Raw genomic sequence first — 13247 nt, 5'->3', positions numbered from 1 at the left:
TACAATGTTAAAAGCAGCGGTTTGGAACAGCGATGGGAGCTTCCGTTTCAGCAGTCTGTGCAAATATTGCCTCAGAGGCTCTAAAAAATTCTGCGCTATGCTCGTACAAGACGGCCCCAAGATTTTTGTCAGCTACGTAGACTGCTTTTGTGTGATCCACCGCCGAGACGTAATGCCTTTAATTGAGCATCTAAACTCTTGTGTTCCAAGTATCCAGTTCACCATGGAACAGGAAAATAATGGACAGATCGCCTTCCTCGACGTACTTCTGAAACGGTCGGCCAAAGGATTTATAACCAGTGTTTATCGAAAGCCGACCCACACGGGTAGATACCTGGGGTTCGACTCTGCGCATCCTATAGGCCAAAAATGCTCCGTTGCCGCTGCACTCTTCTCACGCGCATCACGAATCTGCTCTGAGCCTGGTCTGTGCAAGCAAAAGCTAGCCGTGGTAAGGAAGGATCTTCGCAGCAACGGCTACCCTTCAAAGCTTGTGAGGACGCAACAATTGCGGGATTCAGTTGCCTCCTCCGAAAGGGTTCCTGAAGACGGGCAAAAACGCGCTGCCGTCCCCTACACGCAAGGCATCAGTGAAGCTCTTGCAAGGGTGTTTGGCACATATGGCATTAAAATTGCACACGTGCCAACGAACAGGCTTAAGCAGAAGCTGGTACGCGTGAAGGACCCTTTAGAAAAATCAAGATTCCCCGGAGTTGCCTACAAAATTCCATGCAAGGATTGCGACGCACCCTACATAGGTGAAACTGGAAATATTTAAAATAAGAATTCAATAGCACCAGAACGATGTCAAAAAAGGCAATGCAAGCTGAAATGCCTTGGCGGATCATCACCTGGCTACTGACCACGTCATCGATTGGGATTCCGCAAGCATAATCGCATCAGAGAAGTGCCTGTCGACACGACTACTTTTAGAATCAGTGCATATTCAACCAACTAAAAACACGATTAACCAGTCGCGGGGTAGTCTCCCCGAGATATACATGCGCACTCTGCACCACCAAACCTATAAATAATCGCGACCTTTCACCCCCCTTTCATTGTGATCAAAGGCCAGTAGGGGCCCAAAATGTCTTTATTTGTTTGTTTTTGACCAGGCGAGTGCCTGCTTGTATTACCAGGCGAGTGCCTGCCTGTTTGTATTTCGTCAATGAATAACCCTCCCCTGACGAGTTTTCGTCGAACCTTGGACTCTGTTAAGTGTCGGTAGGTTTACACAGCCAACTTGTGGGGACGCACATAAGCTCTTAACAAATGAGCTGCGTAGTGGCTATGCACTAGCCATGGTTTTTATTAGTTGCTTTGATGAATATGATCTTCTGTTGCAGTGTTTTAGGTAGCTCACTCGCACATTATTCCTTTGTTTTTTGGACATTGTGGAGTGTCCAATGATTTTTCGTTCTATTTCTGATTTTTATTGCAACTGTAAATATGTCAGGAGTCCCGTAATGAGTTTCTGGCAGCAATAGAGCACTACTGTGTGCATGAAGGCAGCCTAAATAAAAAAATTGGCTGCCTTGCCTTTGCTTAGAGGGGCCATGCAGACAACGCACAAGTTTGGTTCATTTGACAGATTGCCTCGTTAGAATCATACTGACACCATTTTTAACGCGCACTTCACTCGAATAAGCTATATAATTAGGAAAAAGGGAATGGCCATGCGACCCACTAGCTCATTTCCCACAGCAGTACCTATGATGTCATATGTCCCCAGCTGTGCGATTGGCTGAGGCCGGCAAAAGCAAACGCAAATAGGGCAGGCCTTATAAGCATGCCAAGTGAGCTATTTTCACTTAAATGTAATGCATATTCATTTTACAGCAGTAAAAATGGGGCAGTAAACAATGAAAATTACGAAAATACGCGTAAACGTACAAGTATCAATGCGCACTGCTGTTGGTACGGCGTGCACTATGCTTGTTTTAGGTGGACAGCACTCCGCTGCTTTGGAGTTGGCCTGCACGGCACTGGCCGATTGGCATAGGCGATGTTGTCTTACGTGACCCTGTTTGTCGAGGATAACCCATGTTTCACGAAACCATTACTTTCTACAGTAACGAAAACAAGCCAGGTGCAGACGCGGTCAAAACAAAGCAATGGCAAACAACAGTTCGTGGATGAGTATGGTAGCTCCTCCTGGGAGGACTGATGGCTAGCAAAGCTGCAGACCCGAGTGACGAAGTAGTCTGTTTGATCACACGCACTTATGGCTTCATTGCTGACATCCCAAAAACACACGATATGGTGGGAGAATCAGACTTTTAACCTAAATTAATTTCTCAGTGAATGCAGCATCATTTGCTGCCGGTCAAGTGGTGGGGGCACTATAAAACAGGAAATATTTCGAACGAAACGAACTTCTATGTTGTCCAAATGGCCCCTTTAATGCACTGTATTGTATTTTTGGTTCCTGTGGTGATGTCACCATGAAGGAACCGCAGTAGACAAAGTTATTGTCAGCGCTTTACCATGCATTTTTTTGTGTTTGATGGAAACAAATATAATACTCTAACCAAGGACTTTATCCGAAGCTATAAACAATTTTTTTGTTTGCTGTAGCGGATCAGAGGCTAGGGCACAAATAGGGGGTAGGACAGCTAGATATCTGTTCATCTTTCGCCGGCTTGCTTGGGTGTGACAACTGTATCTAGTTGTCAATTCCAATTTGTTGTGGTCAGTTTTTCTCAACTAAATTGTAGCTTTTTTAAAGATTATATTGTTTTTGTGGGCCTAAAGGGTTGCCTCATTGCGTGTTTCGCCTATGTAGCATTGAAAGCGGATATTTTGCTTCAAAGTGGAATGTCGGCCTAGCATCATGGTCCTTTGGTTGCTGCTCACTTTCATTCATGCCATTATTTTTTATATTATCACTTAAAATTAAAAGTTAACCAATCTGCTGTCATTTTAATTTTGTCACCTGCTTTATACTTTCATTTTTTCCAACTGTCTGTAAGGAGTGACAATTCGTATTTTTATGATACCAAGGCGTCGGACTGTGCTAGTTGGTACATGTTTGAATGGAAAAACCAGCGGAAAACACAGGGTACGGAAGAGAACGACGGGATAAGCTTGTCCCGTTGTTCTTTGTGTTTACCGCTGGTTTTTCATCCATTCAATTTTCATGAATTTGTTGAACAGTGATTAGTTTAAGTGCTCAAGCAATTTTTGGCTTGAAGGTTCCCTGTAGCATTTATATAAGTGCTCCCTGCTCTTTTTTTACCCAAGACCCCATTACCAGCCTTAATGAGATTGTCTTTTGTAGACATGAAGTTGAAATAAATATTTGTTTGCATTGCTTTACATATTTTGGAAGAATTGCTTGCTCACTTTTTTTCAACCCTGTTTCTTAATCCTGCTTAAAGCATTTTTCCATGTTTATTTTTTTTTTTCAGAACCAGGAAGGGTGCTCATCCTCGGTTCTTGCTGAAGCACCAGTATCTGTACTTCACACGTGAGCTTTGAACATGCAGTACTTGCGGTATGAAACATTTTACCAGTATTAGCTTGCTTTGTAGAGGTCATTGTAGATGGCAAAGCTCTCGACAGTGTAGTACAGGGTCTGGTGTAGTGCACAATCTCTCTATAACAGCACCCGCTGGGTGCTTGATTGATTGATTGATTCTGGGGTTTAACGCGCCGACGCAACGCAGGCGATGAGGCGCGCCGTAGTGGAGGGCTCCGGATTAATTTTGGCCACCTGGGGATCTTTAACGTGCGCCGAAATCTCGTACACACGGGCGTTTTTGCTTTCCGCCTCCATCAGAAAAGCGGCCGCCGCGGCCGGGAATCGAACCCGCGACTTCGTGCTCAGCAGCCCGCTGGGTGCTTGTTGTAGAGAATAATATTGTGGCTATAATACTTGAGATTATTTTAAAATGTACGTCAAATACTAGTAAGAATAGCTCTCTAAATTGGTGACCATTTTCCTGGTGGAGGCAGAAAGTGAAAATGCCCATGTGTGGAGATTTAAGTCCACAATAAATATCCCAAAGTTGCCAATGCTAATCCAGAGCCCTCCTCTTCGGTGCACTTAATATCCCATGTGCAGCTTTGTGTAAAAACAGCCAGAAATGTATGATCAATTTAAATTGATTTTAATGTTTCTAAATGCAAGTATTCTCAGTTTAAGCTGCCTTATTTAGTAAAATATTTTCTAACAATTGCATATTTACCAAAGGTTTACAGAAAAGCTTTCATTGGTTATGCACCTTCTCAACGAAACAAAAATGTCATTAAGAAAAGCAGAAAAAAACCTAAATATGGAAAGTAGCAACACTAAAGCTGCTAATAAAAAAGATGCTGAACGTTTTATCGATACTATTTTGCTGATTTTACTTCTAGTCAACTCTAAAAAGGGCTATAGACGGGTTTGATGCTTCCCATGAAGCACCTCGTAATACTAGACGAAACTAATGGGCACTGGCTGTTGGCTTTTCATTTGCAACATTGAAAAATGACGCCACATCCACCAGCAGCGACATAATGCAAGGCACCATGCACAAGCTAGACTCATGATAAAATACTGCTATAGCAACAATGTCATCATATTTCAACCATGGGCTTCACCAGGGAACTCATATGCATTGTTCTGTGATGTTTACAGTTCTTGGTATTGCTATGTGGGGTCATTTTTCATGAAGCAAAAAGAATAATGTAAAATAAAATAAGTGGCAGTGAGGACCCAACTTTTATGGGTAGAATAAAGCCACAGTACGGAGGGAAGTATACATATTGCATTTGGTCTGCCTTAATATTGAGTTTTTCTGCTCAGCTCAAGAATAAGGCACTAAACATTGTGGGTAGCTACCGTGATTGGAAGTTTGATGCAGTGCTGAGAAGAAGAAGGAAAGGTTCAAAGAACTTTTGTGCAGTTGATGTGTTGCATGCCTACTTGCTTTCACTGCATAACACGTTTATGCTGTGCAGTGAAGCTCGAAGGATGTGCACTGCAGTTCAGCAAAATGAACATAAAATTGAATTTTTAACACCGTTTCGAATAATCAACAACCTCTAATGATACAACTTCTGTACTGCAATTTGGCTGTAATATTAGACTTTATAAATAGATGTTTCAAAAATCGGTGGGTCAAAAAGTTCAAGTAAATTATCAGCTGACGAATGTTTCATACCGTAATTGTGTGTCATACTGTGCCATATGTGGCTGCACACCTGCAGCGCCATTTGTGAACCGAGGATGATGCACCCTTTTTGTACCCCTTTAGGTGGGTGCTTTTGCAGGAAAAGCTCCTCAGATTGGGGTGCTAAGTAAACACACTATGATATTTTGGGCAGAAAAGGGTGCTCCTGCAGCGACAGAATCCAGGCACCCTAAAGGGTGTAAAATATTGTGTTATGAGGGTGCTCCTGCGGCGACAAGCTGAACGAACCCTTTTGGGAATAAAAATGTTTAGTGTGGGGTTAGATCGAGCTCCGCAAGACGGCGGTACTTGTCCGTGCTAAGCGCATGATATGGTTTGGACATTCCAAGCTCTAGCCCGCCGAACGCAAAGTAATGCCTTGACTCCAATGCGAGTGCTTTTAATAACAACTTTGATGAAACCACTGTTGAGAATCGGTTGAAACGGAGCAGGCGACACACGTCGGTGTTATATTTTTCTTCGGCGTGCGGCCGCAGTGGCACGAGCTGCGCCATGTCCGTGGCGCGATCAGCCATGTTCGTGGCTATTTCAGTGTTGCCAAACAAATAAATTGACAGCTAAACTTTTCAATTAATACCGGCTATAGGATGGGTCAAAGATAAATGTTCTTTATAGTTCAGACTGCTCTGTCCACCTCATTGCATTCGGAGGGAAGGAAGTTCATAATTGCTTGTATCTTGATATTTGGTATGTGCTTGGCTGTAAAGTTTTAAGGGAAGTTGCCAAAATGTTTATTAATAGACACCTCAATCATAGTTTATGGTTGTGAATTAGTTTTAGTCTCAGGATTCATGCACAGAATTTTGCAAACATTCTTGTTTCTTTTTTTTTATGTTGCGACATTTACTGTCGATTGTAACAGTTTGTTCGGAAAACGTGGTTTCGTTCGGCTTGAGTCTCAAGATTTTTGACACAAAAGGAATTGTGCAATTTATGGTCAATTGAACTTATAAATGTGGTTGTCTGCCTTTTAAAAAAGTTGTGACGACAAATACCAATACAAGTTCTCTACAGGTGCACATCACATGGGATATTGTTTTTGGAAGCTACCACCAGAAAACATGATTGCAATTGTAGTTGGGCTCCAGTTCTGTCTAGTTGTATCACTTCAATGCTAATGTGTAGTGAGCACACTGATAACAGTTTTCAGTCGTCCCTCTAGTGCACCAACGTTGTGATCGTCACGTGCAGGAAATTGTGAAATTATTTCTTCTTTTTTGGTTCAGACTACTACGTTTTTTTTTGTGTGATGTCAAGTTAACCGATATTTCAAGATATCCGAGTTTGACGCCGCGAGGGATCACTGTATATATAACTTAAAATTGTGCCATTAGTCATAAATTGTTGCATTTCATTTACTTACAGAGCCTCCAGACATACACCTGTCGCCATGAATTGCATTAAGACACCATGGTGATAGGTCGCAAGCCTCCAAGGCCCTGGTGATGACGCGCGCAGCACCATGGTACTGCGCATGCCATCACCTTTAAAAAACGGTGTGAGGATGCTCAACACCCTTTATTTAGGGTGTTGAGCGTCCTCACCACCCTTTAAGGGTGTTGAGCATCCTCAACACCCTTTTTTGAGCTCAACACCTTTTTTTTGTTCTTACACCCTCTTTTCGTCCATACACCCTTTTTTTGCGAAAACACCTTTTAAAGGAGTTAGCCATGGGACAAGGTTTTTACACCCTTTTCGGCCAGAAAGGGTGTAAAAAAGTTTAGTGTGTAGCCTACGAAATCTGTGCATCAATTTGACAACACGGAGTGAAGCAACTGCTCCCAGCAGGATGGGTTTGTATGTATGTGTGTGCGTGTGTGCTTATTTTTCTTTTTTTTGATGCTCACTTTTATACTTTTTTTTGCCATCATTGCACAGCTGGCATATCGGCCAAGCGGCCCGAAATGCGATGCTGACAAGAGAATAACAGCAGCAGCAGCTATTTTCCAAGAGAGAACAGAGCAGGGTGCGTGGCTAGTGGCAGCAGCATCATCTCCAGCTACTGCACGCAATTGGTTGGCCCCAATAAGGGCCGTTTTTGGTTGATGGTGGTCGCCTGTGGGGGATCCTCCGAAGGCCTACTTGGAGCTGGTGTACTTGGTGACAGCCTTGGTTCCCTCGGAGACGGCGTGCTTGGCAAGTTCGCCCGGCAGCAGCAGGCGCACGGCGGTCTGAACGCGGCTCGTGATGGTGGAACGCTTGTTGTAGTGTGCCAGGCGCGAGGACTCGGCCGCGATGCGCTCGAAGATGTCGTTCACGAAGCTGTTCATGATGGACATGGCCTTGCTGGAAACGCCAGTGTCGGGGTGCACTTGCTTGAGCACCTTGTAGATGTAGATGGAGAAGCTCTCCTTCCTACGGCGCTTCTTCTTCTTCTTGTCCGTGGCGCGCACGTTCTTCTGTGCTTTGCCCGCCTTCTTCACGGCTTTACCACTCGGTTGGGGAGGCATGACTGCGATGCGAACACGACGGAGTCGACGCGAGCAGAAACGCGGCTCGTGGGGCGCGCGGCGCTTTTATTCGAGCGCGCCGCATCCTGGCGCCTCTCGCTGGATGAGGTTTGGGCGGGGCTTATTTGAGTACCTCCGCCTCGCCGCGGCCGCGCCGGACACACACCGAACGTTCGCTCGCGCGGGCACATCTCGTGCCGCGCAGTCGTCTTGTTTCTCTTCGTGCAGTAGCAGCAGTAGCAGCATCATCATGTCAGGACGTGGCAAGTGTGGAAAGGCGAAGGGCAAGAGCAAGACCCGCTCCAGCCGTGCTGGGCTCCAGTTCCCCGTGGGCCGAATCCACCGTCTGTTGCGCAAGGGTAACTACGCCGAGCGCGTGGGCGCCGGTGCCCCAGTCTACCTGGCTGCAGTGCTCGAGTACCTGGCCGCCGAAGTTCTCGAGTTGGCCGGCAACGCCGCTCGCGACAACAAGAAGACCAGGATCATTCCCCGCCACCTCCAGCTGGCCATCCGCAATGACTAGTAGTTGAACAAGCTGCTCTCGGGCGTCACCATCACCCAGGGAGGCGTCCTGCCCAACATCCAGGCCGTCCTGTTGCCCAAGAAGACCGAGAAGAAGGCCTGAGCTGCCCCTGTTTCCCAGCGCCACGAGCACCTACAAAACGGCTCTTGTAAGAGCCAAGCTAAGTGCGTGTCACAGCAGAAACGATGCTGCCTTTGCTGCTGCTGCCTCCTCCTTATCTCGTAGTACTTTTCGCTCGTTATTCCTTGTCCATGCACGCCTAACTTGAGCGTTTTCTAGCGCGTTATTTAGGCACACGATCGACCCCTTATTGACTTTCTCTGCTGCAAAACTTGCACAGCATTTCGTAACGTGAATGGGAATTTTTCTGCAAAGCGCTAGGCACTGCTGCAACTGAATAAAAGCTTGCGCTGTGCAGTCAGTGTGTTTTTGCAGTTAGGCGGCTTTTTTTTTTCTTAGAGACCCCCAGTGTAGAAGAACATCTTGCCAGCAAGAGTTGTTCCCAAGGAAGTTCCTAGCGTGCTGCTCGTGGTTTTTTTTTCTTCGTAGCATGCATTTGCGTATTCTATACCAATCACTGCAAACACATGTCATTTAGCTAAGCTTCTGGAATCGTTTGCTCACGTATCATTTCGTTCTGATTTGGCTGATTCCAACCGTGTTACTTGAGCTGTTTTTTAAATCAAAACTGGCCTACAGAACCCCCCCAGCACTGCTGTGCTAGTTAAAGAAAACAACAAACCCACGAGGAGAAAGTGAGAACCCCAACAGAAGCAGCAATTTGGTTTATTCATTTTCACGCACGATAAGAGTGGCAAATAAAGCATAAACACACTTGTTGCACAACTAAAAAACCCCACAACACTCACCTTTTTTCGTTGTGCGAACACGCAGTGCAAAATACAGCAGCAGAGAGAGGCAGAAATGGGGTTGACGAGCTTGGCGTGCTTCGCGCAAATGCTCGCCACGAAACAAGGTGGATTTGGTTCTTAAAAGAACCGTTTGTGGGCTTCTTTTCCTGGCGGCGGTGAGAAGGAGGCAAGGTCTTAGACGCGCTCGCCACGGATGCGCCTGGCAAGCTGGATGTCCTTGGGCATGATGGTGACAAGCTTGGATTGGACGGCACACAGGTTTGTGTCCTCGAAGAGACCCACCAGGTATGCCTCGCTGGCCTCTTGGAGCGCCACGACGGCCGAGCTCTGGAAGCGCAGGTCGGTTTTGAAGTCCTGAGCGATCTCACGCACGAGCCGCTGGAAGGGCAGCTTGCGGATCAGCAGCTCGGTGGACTTCTGGTAGCGGCGGATCTCACGCAGGGCCACGGTCCCGGGCCTGTAGCGGTTGGGCTTCTTGACGCCGCCCGTGGCCGGGGCGCTCTTGCGGGCTGCCTTGGTAGCCAGCTGCTTGCGCGGCGCCTTGCCGCCGGTACTCTTGCGGGCCGTCTGCTTGGTACGCGCCATTGCGGCTACAGGTGCTGCAAAAGCTGCGATTCAAGATACAACAACTCGGAGGTGAAAGGAATCACTTCTACACGCTTCGGCGTCAGGAGCGAGACTGCTCGCCATATATAACATAAGTGGTTCAAGAGAAAAGGAAAGGAAATGCACTGGGGATATTATTGAGCTCAGCTGGGGGCTCACCTGCATACAACCCAGTGCGGGGGGAGGAGGAGGAGAAGGGGGATGAAAGATTAGAGGAGAAAAGGGCTGATGAAAGAGATAGGTAGGCTAGGAAATTAAAACGTGGAGCCTCTACTTAAAGCTAAGAGAAGCAGCAGCAGCAATGGCGCGGACAGCAGACGGCCGTCTACAGGCGCTTGTTGAGACCGGCGGCCTCCAAATAGGTGAGCAGGTGGCGGAAGACCTCGCGGCGAGTTCCGGCGGGGCCCCTTGGGAACAGTAGACTCTCGAGCTGCTGCTAGGGCAGCCCAAGCCGCTGAAGCGAAGTCTGCAGCACTCCTCGGTGTGCTGCAAACTCCGGGCAGGAGCATAGCAGGTGCTCCTCAGTCTCGGGCTCGGGACAGTGGGCACAGGAGGGGGAGGAGCAGCGGCCTTGGTGGTGCAGTCTGGCTGCCACGTAACAGCAGTTGAGCCGCAGTCGGAGCAGCAGGCTGCGGTCGTCCCTGCTTAGACGCCCCGGGAGGACCCGAGGGGCCTGGCCACTCACCATACGGCGGTCTGGGTGCATGGTGAGGGCCACTCGGGTCAGCTGCTGCCGTGCGGCGTCGTACGGTGTGACGTCCCGGGAGACGGGAGTGTCCTGCTGGTGGGCGCCCTTGGCCAGGGCGTCAGCCTCCTCGTTGCCCGGGATGCCCATGTGTGATGGCAGCCACTGCAGTTGAACATGGCAGCCGCCCGAGGCCACTGCATGTAGTTTGGCCGCCAGCGACGTCTCCACGTACCCGCAGGAGCTGGACGGCTGGTCTGCCTCTCGCAGTCGTAGAAGGGCTGGCCAGGAGTCCGTCAAGACCAGGGCCTCGCTGTCCTGGCCTGCCCGCTCGAGCAGCAGGTCTGCGGCCAGGTGCAGGCCGACCAGTTCCGCCGTAGTTGATGACGCGGGGAAGGGCAGTCGGCATGTTCGGCTGGCGCCGACCGCAGGAGCCGTGCAGGCGGCTGCCGCGTTGCCCGTGTGGGGCAGCACCGAGCCATCCGTGAAGACGTGGATTCGGCAGCCGCTGGGGTCCTCTTGCAGCAAGGCAGCCACCTCTTGGTAGATGGCCACATGGGGGGTGAAGCGCTTGCTGCGCACCCCAGGAAGCTTGGTGGCAATCTGTAGGGCCTCCCTCGTGCCAGGCGGAGGCGGCTCCAGACGGGGCCGCTGCGGCACTGCGATGTTCTCGTCGTAGATGTGCAGCAGCATGCCCATCTGCGAGTCCGGCCGGCCGCGGAACCGCTGCAGCAGGGCAGCTCCGTCCAGGGACTTCCGCAGCCGGTCAATGTGGCGCAGACCCGTCTGGAGGGCCCGCATCTCGATGGGCCATGTGGCTGCCTCAGTGTGGGTGGCCGCCACGGGAGTGCCTGGGGAGGCCCAGACAGAGCCGGATGGCCCGACGCTGGTCTAGTTCCCGCTGCTCCCACCGGCAGCACGTCAAATGCACAAGAGGCAGTGCATACAGCACGGCCGACGAGGCCATGCTGCTGTAGATGCGGAGTGCCACCTGGTGGGAGCATCCGTTGCCGCGGGCGAGCAGCTGCCGCACTCCGTGCAGCACCCCAGCAGCACGCTTCTGCAACGCCTTCGTGGCCGGGATCCATGACAGCCGGCAGTCTACGAGCAGGCCCAGGTAGGTGACCTGGCGGCGCCATGGGAGGGGCTTGCCGTTCAGCAGGAACTCGGGCGTCTTATGGCGGGCGGCCTGCCCTCTCGGGTGCAGCATGAGTGCCTGCGTCTTGGCCTCGGACAGCACTAGGCCGCGGCTTGCCAGGAAAGCCGCGACCGAGTCCAGCGCCGTCTGCAGGCATGCCCTCACGTGCCTGTTCTCCTCGGTGGTCCCGTGCGTCCAGATGGCGACGTCATCAGCATAGACCGCAATCCCCACTGGATACTGGAGGCCAGCGGGGATGCAGTCTGGAAGCGGGGCCAGCACCAGGTTGAACAAGAAGGGGCTAAGCACGCCGCCCTGGGGCACCCCAGAGCAGACGTCCCGTGGGCTGCTGGTCGCCCGGCCGACCTTGACCCGGAAGGTTCGGCCAGCCAGGAAAGCCCGCACGTAGCCCCTGAGGTGCCCCACGACGCCCATTCCATCCAGCGCCTCCAGGATGGCACCGTGCAGGACAGTGTCGAACGCCGCCTTCATGTCGAGCAGCAGGAGGTAGGCCACCTCCTTGTCGTGTTGGGCCTGCTCGAGCATGGAGACGACGTCGCCCAGGGAGTAAGCAGTGCAGCGGTGCCGCCTGAAGCCGCTCTGCTGCTCCCGGAACACTGCCCGCTGGTCGGCGATCCACCGCAGGCGCGCCAGGGCCATGTGCTCCAAGACCTTGCCCGCCGTGGAAGTGAGAGACACCGGCCGGTAGGACTCTGGCTCCAATGGTGGCTTGCCCACCTTCAGGATTGGGGACACCAGGCCAACCAGCCAGGCTGCCGGGAGGATGCCCGTTGTCCAGGAGCGGTTGAAGAGCAGCAGGAGCGCCCACAGGTGGGTGACGTCCAGGTTGCGCAGCATCTGGTACGTCACCCCATCGGCATGCACAAGGCAAGTCGCACGCAGCCGTCTATGTGCGGGCAGCACTGAGCCACGCCCCGGTCAACCTGGCCTTGGTCACTGAGGGCCCCATGCAGTGCGCCGCTGTCACTGTGCGCATGGGGACCACGGACACCACCGTGGCCAGCGTGTATGTGCGGCCAGCACGCCCCTGGGACGCCACGGCACTGTGCCGACTGCGCCCACTCCTACGCCCTGACGCCGTGGTGTGTGGGGACTTCAACGCCCACCACCCGGCCTTTGGCAGCCCCCACACCACTTGCCGCGGCCGAGACCTCCTGGACGCCGCCACCTCCTGCGGGCTGTTTGTGGCCAACACGGGCAGCCCCACCTTCGTGCGCCCTGGCCAACGGGGCTCCACCCAGCTGTCCCACATCGATCTGACCCTGGTGTCGCAGTGGTACCCTACTGCTGGGAGACTCCCAGCAGCACCTGGGGGTCAGACCATTACCCCATTCTGGTCACCCCCAGGGGCGACCGCAGGCGTGCCGACACCAGGGTCTATGCCGTCGTCAGCTGGTCCAGTTTCCGCATTGAGGTGTCCAAGTGCCTGGATGATCCGGAGCCCGACTTCCTGGCAGCGGTCGTGCGCTGTGCGGACAAGGCAACGGTACGAGGGGAGGCACCCCTCTGCACGGCACTGCCAGACTTGGAGCTCCTCCGTCTCCGGGCGCGCCGCAACCAGCTGCAGCGGTGTGCCATCAGGAGCGGGCGCCCAAGTGACTGGACTTAGCAGCGACGAGCAGACACCCAGTGTAGACGACGGGCTCGGAAGCGGCGGAAGCAGGGCTGGGAGTCCCTCTGCTCATCCCTGGACTCGGGCAGAGACCCAGCCAGGGCCTGGCGTGTTTTCAAGGCCTTGCTGCGACCTGCCACCACCAGTCGACGCACACTGCAAA

At 51.6% G+C, this 13247-nt stretch overlaps 2 protein-coding genes across 2 annotated transcripts; both read right to left on the bottom strand.

Annotated features, from left to right (window-relative positions):
• Positions 1–7230: 7230 nt before the first annotated feature.
• LOC144166495 (histone H2B-like) lies at positions 7231–7681 on the bottom strand. Its single transcript, XM_077696006.1, has one exon. The coding sequence runs from the start codon at positions 7625–7627 to the stop codon at positions 7256–7258; it is 372 nt and encodes a 123-aa protein (XP_077552132.1). The 5' UTR covers positions 7628–7681; the 3' UTR covers positions 7231–7255.
• A 1329-nt stretch (positions 7682–9010) lies between these two features.
• LOC144166494 (histone H3-like) lies at positions 9011–9677 on the bottom strand. The gene has a single exon (XM_077696004.1). The coding sequence runs from the start codon at positions 9605–9607 to the stop codon at positions 9197–9199; it is 411 nt and encodes a 136-aa protein (XP_077552130.1). The 5' UTR covers positions 9608–9677; the 3' UTR covers positions 9011–9196.
• Between the last annotated feature and the right edge of the window lie 3570 nt (positions 9678–13247).

The sequence above is a fragment of the Haemaphysalis longicornis genome, unplaced genomic scaffold (assembly GCF_048455015.1).
Source record: "Haemaphysalis longicornis isolate Haplotype H1 unplaced genomic scaffold, Haemaphysalis longicornis Haplotype H1 scaffold_173, whole genome shotgun sequence".
Lineage (NCBI taxonomy): Eukaryota > Metazoa > Arthropoda > Arachnida > Ixodida > Ixodidae > Haemaphysalis > Haemaphysalis longicornis.
Note: the sequence above shows the minus strand (reverse complement) of the source record. Positions and strands in the feature narration are given on the sequence as shown.